The sequence below is a fragment of the Bactrocera oleae genome, chromosome 6, assembly GCF_042242935.1.
Source record: "Bactrocera oleae isolate idBacOlea1 chromosome 6, idBacOlea1, whole genome shotgun sequence".
Classification (NCBI taxonomy): domain Eukaryota; kingdom Metazoa; phylum Arthropoda; class Insecta; order Diptera; family Tephritidae; genus Bactrocera; species Bactrocera oleae.
In genome coordinates, this window is record NC_091540.1 from 12,736,430 (window position 1) to 12,753,066 (window position 16,637).

The 16,637-nt window shown below is 34.5% G+C and overlaps 1 protein-coding gene across 3 annotated transcripts in view; it reads left to right on the plus strand.

The window, feature by feature from the left end:
- Window positions 1–265: 265 nt before the first annotated feature.
- The window catches only part of Gbs-70E (Glycogen binding subunit 70E), a 31,638-nt gene continuing 15,266 nt past the window's right edge, over window positions 266–16,637 (plus strand). The window contains exons 1-3 of one of the 3 annotated variants that reach the window (XM_014241934.3): window positions 266–285; window positions 4,777–5,141; window positions 12,657–13,067. In XM_014241934.3, the coding sequence (XP_014097409.3) occupies window positions 5,065–5,141; window positions 12,657–13,067 (488 nt within the window). In that variant the 5' untranslated portion in view covers window positions 266–285; window positions 4,777–5,064. Of the gene's footprint in view, window positions 286–1,399; window positions 1,706–4,045; window positions 4,577–4,776; window positions 5,142–12,656; window positions 13,068–16,637 lie in introns of those variants that run through there. The other 2 variants (XM_036360840.2, XM_014241933.3) reach the window with 2 other exon arrangements.

Sequence of the window (16,637 nt, forward strand, 5' to 3'; positions counted from 1 at the left end):
TATAAAAATGTTAACATATGTACTTAATTGAATACGTACGAGGATATAAGGAGACATCAGTAACCACAGAGCAGATTTTACAATTTCTCTAGTCGTGTGCATGTTACTCAAGGCGACGATATTTATAAAACAGTGTTGTTCATTAAAGAAATTTGTTGTGAAAAGTTAACAAAATTATAATAATAATAATATTAATATAACAATAATAATTTTTAAATATTATTATTTATAATTATTATTATTATATGTGGTTGGAACTTAGCTGTAAAGAATCGATAAAACCAGGTAATCGATTAAAGCATATTTTTTATCTGGAAAACGAAGCAAAGCTTAAATAAACGTAAACAGTGATTTAATTTTTTTAAGAAAAGTTTGATAAATTCCAAGTATTTGTAGTTAGCAAATTCCCATATTTGCCAATAAATATCATTAAAAAGGAGATGTGGAATACGTTTATTTATTTTAAATTGAGTTTTAACCCCAATTTATCAGTGCTGCATCTCGTTGACTCAATACCAAATAAAAAGTTTAAATCTTGTTTAAAGACCAAATGTGCTAAGTGACGCACGTTAAATCTTGTTTGAAGACCAAATGTGTTATTATTATGTTACTCGTGCCCTGATTTCATAAGTGCAAATTAATCTTCTCGCATTAATAGCTGAATAATTTTCTTTTAAATGTCCAAATAGTGAAACACCAACCTGCCTTACACTGACTAAGCTGCTAGAAATTATCAATTATTGAAAGAAAATAAATATTCTTCTCTTTATTTCAAAACTGGAGCAATTTTGTATAGACTTACAGCGTGCAGTGCACATGAATACCTTGACTAAGGGCAGGTCCTGGAACATAGCTGCTTATTATTATGATATGCTAGTTTTTGATATTACCAACCAAAAGCGATTTGAAATAAACCATTTTCAGAATATAATGATCTGCACCAAATATCTTTGGTCACTCGATGTTTCGTTACCATAACGCTACCATAGCAGCATTAGATGAAATTATTTTACTTAACTTTTTCGGTGCGATAGAGCACTGTTCGTAAGCGTTAACTGCAGCATTAACTATTCGTCGAATTCGTGTAATTGTGTGCACACATATGTGGTTGTAATGCTCGGCTACGGCGCTCGTATATGCATACAGACAACTGAGACTTGTCTACGCGAATCGCCGCCTTACCTGCCTACCAGCTGTTTCGGCTGTTGTTATTTGTCAGCCCGCTTGCCTCCCATCGAATCAGGTTGAGAGATGTTAGCAGCTGCTCTTTATTCCGCTAGGAGTGTGTGTGAGATATGCGCTCGAAATATGAGAGTCAACAATAAAACATAAGCGAGCAAGCGATTTGTGGTCGGTCGACGGTTTCGCACGGAGATACGACCGCGTCGTTTGGTTGTTGGTCGCTGTTGGGTTGTTCAGTCGATCGAGTCGATTTACAGCGTTTGGGTGAGTTTTGTTGGCGAGTCACCGGGAAAACAGTTCGACATTCGTCTACTACACACCGAAGCGAACGAACACGCTGGTGCAGTAAACGCGCACGGTTTACAAAATTTAAATCAACACAGAAAATCGTCCAGCACAAGATCGACAACGATCGTCAATAAAATATATAAAATCATCACATAATTGAATTTAAAATTAAACGCATAATCAACATAACATAGCAACATAATAAAAAGTAAACAACGAAATTGTATAAAATACGGTACGTGTGGCGAAAGCCCAACAGTAAAATATAGAGAAGATAATTTTACGAAATTCAGCGTGTGTTTAGTATGAAAAACGAACAGATCCTGCAAGTGCTGTGTTGTAAAATATTCCAAAAATATATACATATGTACATACAGGCAGCAGGATAAAAAACGCAAAAATGCATATAGTGTATTTTATGGTATTTTTAAGTTGTCTTGTCTAATGGCCAACATTAGCGAAGCGAAACGCGTTGCTTAATTAGCTTTTTGTTTAGTTACGAGCACGACGCGCCAGCGTGATCGCCAAAGATCTTTTAATGTGGCCTGTGCCAGATTTTGGGCGCCAATAGTTAATTTTATATACTTGTACACTAAACATATACATTTATACATAATAATATCCTTTTGTGCCAGCAACATTTATGAGTTATTAGAAAACTACACGTAAAATACGAAGAAACTATAACATAATTAATAGCGTGGGCTAGCTGCGTGTGTGACAAAGAAAATACGAGAAAAATCTGCTGCGATAATTTATAAGTAATTTATAATAAGAAACTAAACGATATGATATAAGTGAAAACTCAAAATATAAAAAGGCAACGGTAATAGTTTATAAAAAACAATACAATAAAACTTAATTATACTTGTAAACTTCGAAATAATAATCAACAATGATAAGAGTGTATAAATGATTCATGTATCATGCTTTCTTTCAAAAATCGCTAAACACCCAAGAACCTCGAAAAATAGTGTTATCACTACTATCGCCTATAAAAAATGCTATCACACGCCATAATTTAGAGCAGCCAGCACAGAGCTTACTTGCGTTACTAAAACAACGCAACAACCCTAACCCACATACCCATGTGCTATGTAGAATTATTTTATGTATTTAGTCTGCACCTGTATACGAAGTTAAACAAATCACAAAGCACCAAGTTGCTGGGTAACAGGAAAAGTAGCAACAAATTAAAATATGCGCAAACAAACACTTGAAATAAGCAAACACAGGCGCCTCAATTATAAACACACACGATCGACGCTTTCAAATAGCAAACGCCTATTACATGCTGAGCGCTTAGACAGCTGAGCGACCAATTAATAGCTACAAGCAAACATAATTAAGCCACTTTCAAACAGCTGATGAATGCTTACCATATATATGTATGTTTGTGTTTAAGTGTCTGCAGAACAAACTGTGACGAACACAAAACCACAACAGCAATAATAATAACAAGCATAAAACGTCAAACCTGAAGCATTTAAAGCACAACGGAGCAGTCGAAAAACAATTACTCATAAACACATGCACACACACGCGCATATATTTATTTATAGACACATGTTTTGATACGCATATGGCACTATGGAAAGAGTGCAAGCGTTTTATAGCTAAACGAAGAGGAAGTAACAAACACACATACACACACGCTAACAATATGCCAAACTAGCCGGCGCTATCAAACTTTAAAGCGAAACGCCAGCGACCTTAGCGCTGAAGCTTTCGAATGTTTGCTTGTACAAAGCTGCAGCAATGAACTGTTTGAGTGTGTGCTGTTGAGTAACTGCTTATTTTATTTAAGTGAGCGATTGGACAGGTGAATGATCAATTTGTGGATTAAATGAAAATTTTTTCAGCGCCATTGAGTATTTTATGTTCAATTAAATGTTAATGTAAAGCCAAGCGCATGAGCTACAAATCACCAACTAAATATGTGAGAGTAATAAACTAGAAAATTGATTATCTGCGGAAGTAGGTATTAACAATCAGCTGGAAGAGTGAATATAAATATTGCTGATAGGCGATAATCATTAGCGTTCGCTATTTAATTAAAAAATTATTCGTAGTTAAACGACAAGCTGCTGACAGCAACGATCATTGAATAATCATATAAATTGATTTGTTAAGCATAATTAGCATCATTTAGAGGCAACATTTAATTTAGTTTTGACGCTTAAGTAGCGCTCGGCGTTAGGTTATATTTTAGCAATGATTTCATTTAAATACGAAAAAATGTTTTGAAATCGCAATTGAGAGCTATTTTAGGTATTAGTAACATGTAAATTAAATAGGCATTATGTTGATATGAAGTGATAATATCAAAAACAAATTTCAGACCACTTCAATATAGTGACAAGATCAGTGATCGGTGATTTACCTACAGTGTTTTCTTAAGAATTCACTAAGTAACTATATACATATCTAAATATTATATATATATATATTTATTTGCAAATTATAAAATTTACAGATCATAAGCGATCTTGGAAGCAATTTTAAGAATAAATGCTAGATTTCATAGAAAATTTAAAAATTGCAAATTAAAAATATGTACTGCCATAGTGATCGTATCAATAAACTTAAAAAACTTATCAATATCAGGTATGTCTAAATTTTAAGTATGCAGAGTATTCAAAGGCAAGTAAAGCTAATAATAAAGAACCAAAATCCAGCACCAAGGCAGCATTTGCTAACGAACACACCCGCTCGAGGATCAAGATCGTAACAGACCGCTTAAACCGCAAGACACACATTTCACTCCAGCGCACAAGTGATAAGCAAGTTGAAGAGTCACTTTAAGAACTCGAAATGCATCGCTGAATCACACAGCAAACTAAATATTTCTAAACAAACTCAAACAGCCGGAAAATAAAAGCGAAATTCACGCCAATTAAACCACGCCAAAAACGATAGCTTTCAACCGAACCTGTTGTGGCAAGTAACGCCAATTACACTCGGGAAGACTTGTTCAGTCATGCCATAAATCGCTACATCTTATTTATAAAATTATACAATATAAATAGTCAAACTTAATTAAGTTTAAATCATGGCAAATCGTTGTTTTTAAACGCTATGAATTTCGTTGTTTTATGCCACTTAAGTATGTATATTTTCACTCATAATTGCATTCCTCATAGTACGTTAGCGTTTAAAGAATATACTATCACTGATAAGAAGCTGCATTGTGTAGTTATAAGAATTTGTATATATGTATATACGTATGTATGTATGTGTATATGTTTGTACGTTGCCAAGATCACTTGTAAAACTCATGCGTCTCTTTTTCCTTTCTACTTACAGCGCACACACACACTTACATATATATCAGCAGAAATATTCAAACGCACAAACAATTACTGAAGCGATAATAACTACTGATAGTAAGGTAAGACCGGACTATCCGCACTATCATAGCAGCTGACGAAGCATACGAGCGTAGAGAAAGCAGCACGCTTCAGCATCAACAGCGTTGGTCGCTAATCATATCAGTAGACAGCCAATAATAGACTGCAGTGTATAACCACAAGCATCACAACAACAGTAACGGCCAATAAGGCAGCAATTGTAATTAAAGCAGCAGCCGAGAAAATGATTTCACACAGTCCACCCATCTTTAGCCATAGTCCACCAGTCAGTTTCCTATCGGACTACATGAACAATCATCGGTGAGTGATCGAAGTGCGAACGTTACGAAAATTATTACATGCCAATTTGTGTAGGAAGAAAGTTGTTTTGAGACAGGACTGCCTGTCCTAAAATTAGTGAAAGGCGCAGTATTACACATTATTGCAACGAAATGTGCCACAGCGCACTTATACAGCACAAATAGTTTGCTATACAGTGTTTACGAAAAGTGTCGGCAATTAATACCAAATATTGTGAATACGTTGTCATAGTATGGCGAGTGTTCGTGCTTGAAAGTGAATCCGTCATATGCTCATGCTGGGAAATACGCTGATAGTTATAGTGTTTCTTTGAGTCGTATTGAACTTTTGTACGAAAATTTACTAATCTTTTTAGTAATTCAAATATTTGCAAAATTTTCCAACGTAATCGTGCAAAAAGTTTTCGTGCATTTTATTATAATTCGTTTAAATCCAGTTATTTTAAAAGCAAGCGGCTTCATTTATGTGCATTTAAGAAAATAGTAAATAATTATTATTATTAAGCACACACACACAAATGCGTCACATTAAGTTGAAGAGTGATCTCAGGATCAATTCGCACACACAAATGCAGAGGTATATTTTCGATTTATTTTAAATGCCACAATGAACTACTTAGTAACATTGTTAGTATGTCAATAAGCACAAGTGTTTATTATGAAAAGCATTGCCATCTTGATTTCAATAATGACTTAACTCTCAAACAAACGCCGATCGTGCCAAAGTAGACATGTGTATGTTCTAATCGCAAATCAAACAAAATTCTGATTCAGCACTAAGTACACAGCAATAGCAATCTCAGTGAAATAGTTTTAGATGAAATATAAACAATCGCCCATCGAAACATCTGTATGTAGATTCATTCTGTTACCAAGCACACGTACCACACGCAATCAGCGCTAACGCGATCTGCTTGAAATTCCGCATGGATTTATTTATTTGGCGGCGTGCACACAAAGCATGTTTGCAAAATCTTAAATTTTTATAAATAGAGAGACTTTTCGTTTTGTTTGCACATTTGTCAACCGCCAGACGTTTGCGCATAAGTACTTGTTCCATTGTTTTATTGGATCTTCTGCTTTTTGCTCATGTTGGCTTAGCAGTTTCTCTTGACACTGCTGAGTGCCATTAGAGGAGTCAGAAAGCTTTCAAGATCAAAGTTATGGATCGAATATGTATACAAAATATCAACAGATCCTGCTATACATACATACACATGTTATGTTATGTTATGTGACTAAGTTTTGGCATTGGCTTAAGTGACAAGCCCACGGCAATACGTTTGAAGTGACCTCGAAAGTACTTATTAATTACGTGTATTAGCAATGAAGAGCAAAAAATCAAAATTTTATTTAGTAGGAAAGGCTGCAAACATATCATATCTTTATCTAGAGATCACTGATCGCTTTTATGCCAAACACTTTCATGATAATTATTTCAAATTTCTAGGCGTAGCCGTCATTATTAGTGCATTAATTGCTAGGCAAAGCTGTATTTATAACTGATCATTGGCATGATCGATCGTCTGATAGAGACTACAGCTATGGAAAATACTATGAAATATCGAAAAATCTGCTTGTCGTGTTATCAGCTTTTATAGCGAATAATTCTTACAGATTTAAAAGTTTCCGCTTTCATCTATCAGACTGCTCTTGGGTAGACTTTTAGGATTACAGCGAAATGCCAAAATTAATGCTATAATCTGTTTTGTTTTCAATACTATTGAAATACAACTTTGTTGAAAAAATACTGTAAACAAATAATAACATGCATTTTCGCTTATTTCCCTAATCGGCTTATGAAATGTATTTTATTTTAATGTGTTCTAAATCTCCTAAGCCACGCTTGACAATAAAATATACTTGTACAATCAAAACAAAAAAAAACGGCGAATCGCGACAAGCTTAACCGGAACACACTACTTATTCAACAAATTACCTCGAAAATAGATCATGGCAACTTAAAAATATGTAGCAAAGCTTGTGCGTCCGAAGCTTATAAGTACATAATCACTATTTAATAAACTCACCCACTTGAACTCGCCCAGCCGCCGCAAATCGAGACAGTAAACACTTGCAGCACCTACATACTTACATGCATGCATACGTAGGTACATATATGTAACAGCTATGTACACACAATTATAGATAAGGCACGCGGCTGATGCGTGCTAATAGTCTGACTGCTCGTCCGGCTTACTGACAGCCTCAAGCCGGCTGCCAACTACTATAACTAGCCAATATAGTTGCCTTCTTGCCTGATTTAGAAATTAATAAAAAATGTAACGCCATATAATGTGATGTCGCATATAAATCGTTGTTAGAGGCGATAGTTGGGGAAATCAGCGTGTGCGAAAATACATATGTATGTGAATAGATAGTGTCAAGTATGTTTGTATATACGTACATACAAGTATGTATTTTTATAGTGATAAAGAGCGCGTGAATGAGTCAGTATGGCAATTTTAGGCGAATTCTTTAGACCTGATAAAATGTATACATAAAAGAAATGAAAATCCCTCAATTTTTGAGATATCGCACAAAATCAAGTTCTTGTATAGAAAACTTTTTTATTTGACGAGATATCTGCACGAAATTTGGCATGAATTATTTCCCAAGGCAATGCAACAATCTCCGAATATATTGTACAAATCGAGCCACTATAGCATATAGCTGCCATACAAACTGAACGAACAAAATCAAGTTTTTGTTTGGAAAACTTTTTTATTTGACGAGATATGTGCCCGAAATTTTGCATGAATTATACTCCAAGACTACACAACAATCTACAAAAATATTGTTCAGATCGAACCACTATAGCATATACATAGCTGCCCTACAAACTGAACGAACAAAATCAAGTTTTTGTTTGGAAATTTTTTTATTTGTGAAAGGTATTATAGCTTCTGTGCAAACGAAGTTAATTTGCTTTCTTGTTTTTTTTTTTGTTTTAAAATAGATACCATTTTTACATAAATAAACTAAATTATTGTAACAAACTGCGCCAGGAATATTGCACCAAATAAATAGAAAATGCGTATTTTAGTTATGTATAAATACCATATATGCTTGTACATATGCACATTTATAAAGTTATTGTAGTTATTTACGCTTAAATTGTTAGTTATATGCTTATAGGTATGTATGTATATGGTGCTCCCCTCCGAGCTGCTGTCGTTTTACTCAATCAAACTTGTCATTTCACTTTCATTAGAAATTGTGTTATGTTTTTTTAATTTAATTTCTATTTGTTTGTGTCTAACAATAGGCAAATAAAATGCATAAGCACTCGTGCCATTCAGATTGTGTCTGATAAAGCCAAAGTAACCTACTCAATGCGCACTGTTTTCGTAAATCAATTGAAAGTGCGCCGATTAAGCGGCAGAACGCGACGTCTCGAGGCTAAAATAATAATATTCACTAACTTATCAGCTGTCTGGTAATTAATCAGTGAAAATTTAGAAATTTTTGTAAGGATTTCCTATCAAACCTTGAACACATTAAAACTATCGACTCATTAATAGTTTATTGTTAATGGCGACGCGTGCTGAGTGAATAAATTTTAGTAGAAAATAGTGGTTTTTTCCATATTTTATATAAAATATAGGAATTTTTGATATTCATATAACTTGCTCAACTAAATTGTGGCTTGTCTATTCACTTCAATACGTGTTTCGCTTCAATTTAGACTTGGCTCAAAAATTTAAAAAAGTCAGAAGTAAATATATATTTTTTAATAAACTCTTATTTGTATACTTATGCCAATGAAATTGATAGATTTTTTTCTCCATTATCATTTTTTTTTTTTCGGTTATTGCACTTGAAACACTAATTAAGTCCTTCAATTAATCTCTCTCCACAACCACGCAGTTGTCGTGTAAAACCCTCCAACGAAGAAACTCACACAAATATACATACATACACATATGCGCTGGCAATAATTAATACAAATGAATTAATTAGTTGTGACGAATGCATACTTTTTTAAGTTATGCTCTGATAACACGCCATATCTAAAGCATTTATTATTATATTATTATTAAGCTGCTAAATATAACTTATAGATAAGGCAGACAAATATTGTGTAGTCTAATTTAGTAATATCATAATTCGCACTGTATAGTTAAAAAAATGTAGAAAAAAAGTTAGCAATTTAAGGCTTTTATGTAGATATGTGTGCATGTATCTGATAATGTAATGGTCTAATTAGAGGCACGTATGCCACATGCAGAGCAATAAAAATTTCAAATGTTTTCAAAAATTCACGTGCAGTTATTAATAGTAATTAGTTTAAAAATATTAAAAATACTCAAACACTTATATAAGTACCTATATAAATATAGATAAGAAAACATGTATACCTTTTTTTTTTGTAAATAATTCTAATTTTTAGCAAAATGTCTAATCATCACTTGAGCTTAAGTTAATTTATTTGCTTTGCAATTTCAACTACTACAAACACTTATATAACAACAAATATAATACAATTGATATTTTTAAATGCATATTGTCAATTGTCGAAAGTCATCAAACTCCAATTGTACAAAGTAGCGGATAATTGCTTTTGAAATCATATTGTTGTGATAAACATTGTTTTTGAGCATAAAAATAAAAATACTTTGCTGCTGCTAACTACAACATTTTTCAAGGCCTTATTTGTGTGTATGTGTGTATGCTGCGCAAAGCAGCTGCTGCAAGAAATGGTGCTTATAATTAGTCGTGATAGTTTCAAAAAATGGTGTGTGCTCTTCAATTTTTTTTTTATTTTTTATTTTTTTCATTTATATATAATACATAAAAATAATGTGTAAATAAAAGCTATGTAAACTAACTGAAATCCGAAATTGTTTACACTTTTATATATTTGTTTTAAACAATTTTCCATAATTTTTTGGTTAATGTCGCCACTTGACACTGTTTACACACACACACACACATGCATACATCTGCAAACAGCCAAAAAATCAAATTTAACGCTTTGCTGATAATTTTCGTGCTCGTCAACGCTTTTAAAGTCAAAGCAAAGTTTGCGCGCATATCTTGATCAAATACAAAAATAAATAAGTGAAAAAATTAATAAATAAATAAACTTTAGTGTAGTTGTGTGCCAATACTTACACACCGCGGCGTAGTGAGAAAGCCAGACAGACGGTCTACAAGCACATAAATGAGCGCTGCTCGAAAAAGTTAAGCCACAAAATCGACACATGTCGATTTACACTTACGCACACACATACTCGTACATGCATACATACCTATATACAAATGCATAAATACTCTCACCATAAATAAAAGCCATATGTGTAGCTTGTAAACAGTTGCAAAAAGCGCATAAACACAGTTGCATTTTTCGATTTTTCGATTTTTTTTCAATTAGTGGCTGTAAAAAGAATTTCTCAACAGTTGGGAGTATAGTACAAATGGCAAAAATGGAGTGAGACTGCATAAGATACATTTTCAACACGATTTGCTTAAGTATGTTGCGAGTGCACTTTAAAATGTTGGTCTAACAAGTAAAAAGCGCGCGGAGAGCAGCTGTATTACGTTTGAGTACTGAAGGTTATTCCGCAGTATATTTGCCAAAAAAAAATAATAATTAAAAAAAATAAAATGTTTTATGTGCCATAATAAATATTAATTACCTTGGGCCTGACATTGCGCATAATAAACAGAATCGAAAAAATGTGCTTCTGTTTTCATGTTTTGCTGCTGTTTCTATTTGATAACGTTTTCTCATAATTGTTACCATATTTCAAAAATTAGTGACAATTATGTAAATTTTCTAGTTTTATATCTAAAGTATACTACATGATTTTGTAAAACAACTATTTCATAATAATTTGACGAGTTTTTAAAATATGTAAAAAAATTTCGTCAATATTAATCTTTAGTTCACACAAAAAATGTTTGCATGTATGTAGATCAGAAAGCTGATGCTTACTCGATTTTTGTACATATCATTCATATTTTTTAAAACTATAGACAATCAAAAATTAAAAAAAAAAAAAAAATTTTCCATTTCAAAGTCCTTGCTCTGGTTACGGGTCGTTTCAGCCAATAGTATTTTTAATTAAGAATATAAATATAGCAATATATATGTTTATGTACAATATTTCATTAAGTTCTAGTTTTTTTTTTTATTTTGTTGTGCGCCAATTCGTTGCCCATTTAAAGTGCAAAACATACACAGACAGCCAACAACTATTAGTTGTTCAAAACACACGCATACACACACTTTCGCAAATTTTCGCAGACTATTTTTTATTGTAATTATTTGATAGGTTTATCAGCGCCGGCAAAAAATGCCGCCGCAGTTGATATGTAGTTAATCAGTAGGCCCACTCATCTAACGACGTCATTGGCCACTTGCAGCAGCAGAAATGTTGTTTACGCTTTGCGAACCCACCGGCTAATTTGTTTTTGGGGACTACGTGCCTCCAGAAGATTTATTTTTTGTTATGTCTACTTATTTTATTTTTCGCATTTTCTGCAGTTTTTCAGTTCACTTTTGTGGTATTTGTTTTGCTAAGTTACGTTTGTTGCTTTATTACGCGCATATATATACACATGTATGTATGTGTGCTGTTTGTGCGAGTTTTTATCTTTAAAATTTCTGCGCTGGCTTTGTTATTGTTGACGGTTTTTAATTTGGTTGCGGGGTCTATAAAGGTTAACGACAACACGCGCAGCAAATTTATGAGCGCTTTCATTGGCTTCTGCTTTGGTGAAAAATACTTGCAGCTAGATATGCAGAGAAGATGCCGTCTAGAATTTTGGAGGATTTTTATTTTGCATTTTTTCTGTTTTTTTTTTTTTTGTTTTTGTTGTTTTTCCTGTTTTTTGATGGAATCTAGTTCAACCTATGTTTTTGTAAATTGTTCTCGCTAATGTGGCATGCTAAACGGCTAGTCGTGACCGCGCTGTCGGAAATCCAGCGACAGTTGCCCAGTTTTTTGACAAGCTGCTTGGCCAATTTGTGCCAAATGCGTAAAAAGTTTACGTTTCGAGCATTTTCTTACAAAATGTGTCCATCTTCGAACTGTATGAGCATTTTCACAGCTTCAAAAACAACTTTAAGAAAATATAATTAAAAAAGCAACAAAATTTACTTATATGGTGTTATATTGGTGAAATAAACGATGCTCATTATTTTTCAATTTAATTGAGGAAACGCATTTTATTATTATTTTAAATATTAATAATTTATTAAATGAATATAAATGTAATAAATACTATACTTTCCGCAAGAACGAACCAAAAATTAAAATTTCTTTATGCCCTGGGGTATCCCACAATAATAAGAAGCCAACCCAGAAAAAACCGCTTACATCTGAATGCCATATTGTAAATCCGTAAAATTTTATAAAATTAGCTGGCTCATGGTAGCCAAAGTAATTTACGATATTTTTATTTAAGCGCTTATAATATAAAATATTTTACTATATAATATTTGTATGCATATATTTTGTATACTTGTACGTATTAACTGTCTGTTTTCTTTTCCTCTTGCTTCCAGTTACAATGACGAAACAAACAGAGCGTCGCGCTATTGTCGGCCCCAAGTGATCACACTCGCCTCGAAGGCCATGGCCAATAGCGCCGCCGCCGCTTTCGCCAGCCATCAGCTGAACCAGCAGCAGCCAATGCAGCTGCCGCAGTCGCAGCAGCAGTACACACATCAGCAGCAGTCGGCGCGTCTGCCCACCACCGTCACCGCTGGCTACGGCAAAGGCCATGAGAGCCGCGTCATCGGCGGCTTGCCGCGCACGCTTTCCGCCCCCATCATGAATTTGCAGCCGAAGTCTTGCCTTAGCCGCAAATCCTGCCTACACCGCTCCACAGCGAGCAACAGCAACAGCGATAGTCGCAACAGCGACGCGGCGGGCGCGTTGGCTGAATGCACGAATTGCAAATGCAATGGACAAAGGTGAGTGGACCAAGAAATATTGCTGTACATTTGATACAACTCAAAGTGCAGTAGCTGTGTTACTTATTGTTGTTGCCATTTGTTATTATTTATTTTTTAATTTTTGTGAGCTGCGATATGATAGCAAGCGTGCAGTGATTACTTTTATTTGGCGGTTACTCATACGCCGCGTTGGGCCACAAACACTGTGGTATGCATTACGTTCCATTTAATGGTAGCGCCGCATACTTGGTTCGAGTCGTGCCTTGTGCTGCGCTATGCGCTATGTATAAGTCGTGTTTTTTTTTTATAGGCGTGTGGTGGCGCAACGGCGGTTTGGTGCTGCAATAGCGGAAATGTGACACCAGCTTGGCGCTATCGCATTGAATGTGTGTTTGTGCAGGTCTTCGGTTGTCGTGCGCTTAGACTATATAAATCATTTTCGCTATTTTTACACAATAGACGCTCTGGGCTGTACGGCCGTGTAGTGTTTGTGCCACATCTTACCGCAACTGCTTAGTTTAGTTTGACGCAAACGCCAACGCTTGTAGCCCAGCGTTATAAATAGGCGACGGCGGTGGCGCACCAGTCGGGTGACGTTATTGCATTTCCCGCAAAACTGTAAAGCGTTGCAAAATGTGCCACATTAACTCATAGACACACATTCCTACGTGTGTCAGGCGGCTGCTCGTCGCCTTTTTGGTTTTAATAATGGCATGTAATATTTATTTCAACGCGCCTGCAATCTGCCACAGTTTCAGTTGTCATTCAAGCCATATATTTATTTAAAATTTCGAAAGTTGGCATTTAGCCTTTAGTCAGCGTAGAAACGTCATTGCCGTCAGCAGCTGTCAGCCGCTATGACAAACTATTAAACAAAATAGGAAGCAAATGCTGTTTAAATAGCAAAATTTGAAGGCGGGTGTGCGCTACAAGCAGAAGGTCGCTTTCACTCACTCAAATGGCATTCGCCGCACTCAGTATATTCATAAATTTCTCTTTCCTTCAAAATGTCGGGAATCATTCGAGATGAGTCAATGCGTTGTTCTGCATATGTTGATGAAAATGCATGATTTTCTTATTATTATTATTATCTTTTTTTGTAAGCGGCGGATGTTTCGTGGCTATTTTTGGTTTGTAATTTTCGAGCGACCTTCCTAGTCAATGTTTTCTGTCTCTTGTAGACTTGGTTGAAGAGTGGTGCGCCATAAAAATGCTTGGTTATTCTACAAATAAAACAAAATTGCGTTGGCTTCTTTTGAATTTTCACTTAATTTTCCTTTTTTTTTACAAAATAACTCGTAAAATGTATTTATATTTATTATGGCTTGTGTAATATTTTTTTATAAACGTAGTACCAAATTCCTTTGTTAAAATGCTTATGTATATTAGGGTGGAGCGAAAAAAAGTTTTTGGTTTAACCACTTTACATTTATATAAAAATTACCGCATGTGACGGTTTTTGACTCAAAATTTATTTTAACGCTTAAGGAAAGCATGTTGTCGTGTAAGACTTTTTTTTAAACTCCAAAAATGACCACAAAAAATTTGTTTAATTAGATAACTTAGCAGCTTCTAGAACAGTTATCAAAACTTTTTTACGAAATAAAAATTTTAACTCGAAAATTTGCTTTAAAACTGATTGGGATGATGTTAAAAAATATTTTTTTTGTCCAAAAATTTTATTTTTTTATAATCTACAGATTTTACACTCAGGCTAAGCAAAAAATTATAATTTTTTTTTCGCTCCACCCTAATATATTTATATACATATATATATAGGTATGTACATACTTTACCATGTTATACATACTATACCAGCTTATTAATAAAAATCAATTTTTTTAAAATTATTCTCAAGTAAGAGAACACATTTTAGTATGTACATACATAAATATTATATTTTTAAGACCCACGTAGCCATAGTATACGAGTATATCGTATAGCGCAAAATTTGTTTTTTTTTAATATCTACTTATGTATAGTAGTATAAAAGTGGTCTCATCCTGTCCATTGCAGAAATCGCATGACATATTTTATGCATTTAGCTATCAATTATCGCAAATAAGCCATGAGCCCAAAGCTAAACACTCAAACCACAAATATCTGCTGAAATTAACAAAAAACAAGTAAGGAAGGGCTAAGTTCGGATGTAACCGAACATTTTATACTCTCGCAAAGTCAAATAGTATACTCGTTTGAGATTTCTTTGTGGATTGGCTGATATTTTCGGTAGAAGGTCAACTATAGGCACTGGGGTCCACATATTTAGTACTTAGGGGCTTAAACAGTTTTGGTTGGATTTAGACAATTTTTGGCCACAAGGTGGCATACTTTAATCGCATTATTCACGCAAAGTTTTATCCCGATACAGTCATTGTTGCCTGATTTGCATAGTGGGAAGTGAAAGAATCTGATGGAATATAAAATGGTGTTATATGGAAAGTAGGCGTGGTTGTAGTCCGATTTCGCCCATTTTTGCACTGTGACATAGAAACATGAAAAGAACGTTATGCACCGAATTTGGTTGAAATCGGTTAAGCAGATCTCAAGATATGGGTTTTCACCTAAAAGTGGGCTGTGCCACGCCCACTGTCTAATTTTGAACGCGGTTCCTATAAAGTCATCTCATACCATCCCAGAGATAAAATTTAATGACTCTGGCGTGTTTAGTGCTTGATTTATCGCGCTTTTAGTAGTTTTTAACAGTACCGTTATATGGGGAGTGGGCGGAGTTGCCACCCGATTTCAACTATTTTCACACCGTCAATAGAAGTGCTAAAAATATTTGCTTCCAGTGAATTTTGTTATTATAGCATTAGCGGTTTAGGAGATATGCACATTAAACCTATTAGAGGCGGGACCACGCCCACTTTTTTAAAAAAAATTTTAACTGCAGATGCCCCTCCCTAATGTGATCCTGTGTACCAAATAACAGTCTTGTATCTTATTGCGGAGCTTAGTTATGGCAAGTTATTTGTTTTTGATTAATGGCGTTTTGTGGGCGTGGCAGTGGTCCGATTACGCCCATCTGCAATACCAACCGTCTCACGGTACCATGAAACATGTCTACCAAGTTTCATAAAGATATCTCAATTTTTACTCAAGTTAGAGCTTGCACGGACGGACGGACAGACGGACGGACGGACAGACAGTCACCCGGATTTCAACTCGTCTCTTCATCCTGATCATTTATATATATATAACCCTATATCTAACTCGATTAGTTTTAGGTGATACAAACAACCGTTAGGTGAACAAAACTATTATACTCTGTAGCAACAGGTTGCGAGAGTATAAATATTAAACAATTGCTGCGCACAAGCGTTGATATGTATATGTGTGCGTGTGGTGATGTACATTCCATAAATGTTTCAGTGTATTATTGTCACAAAAATATTAAAATATACAACCTTATGCATGCATTAATATATGTATGTATGTATATATGTTTCACTCATTATCGAATTCACACCAAACTGCGGTCGCTTTTATATCAATGACAACATTTGTTAATGATCGCGTGCATTAACATTCGCTCAACTGCATTTAAGGCGCTTAATTGCAAAGATTAACGTTTGCGCGTATAAA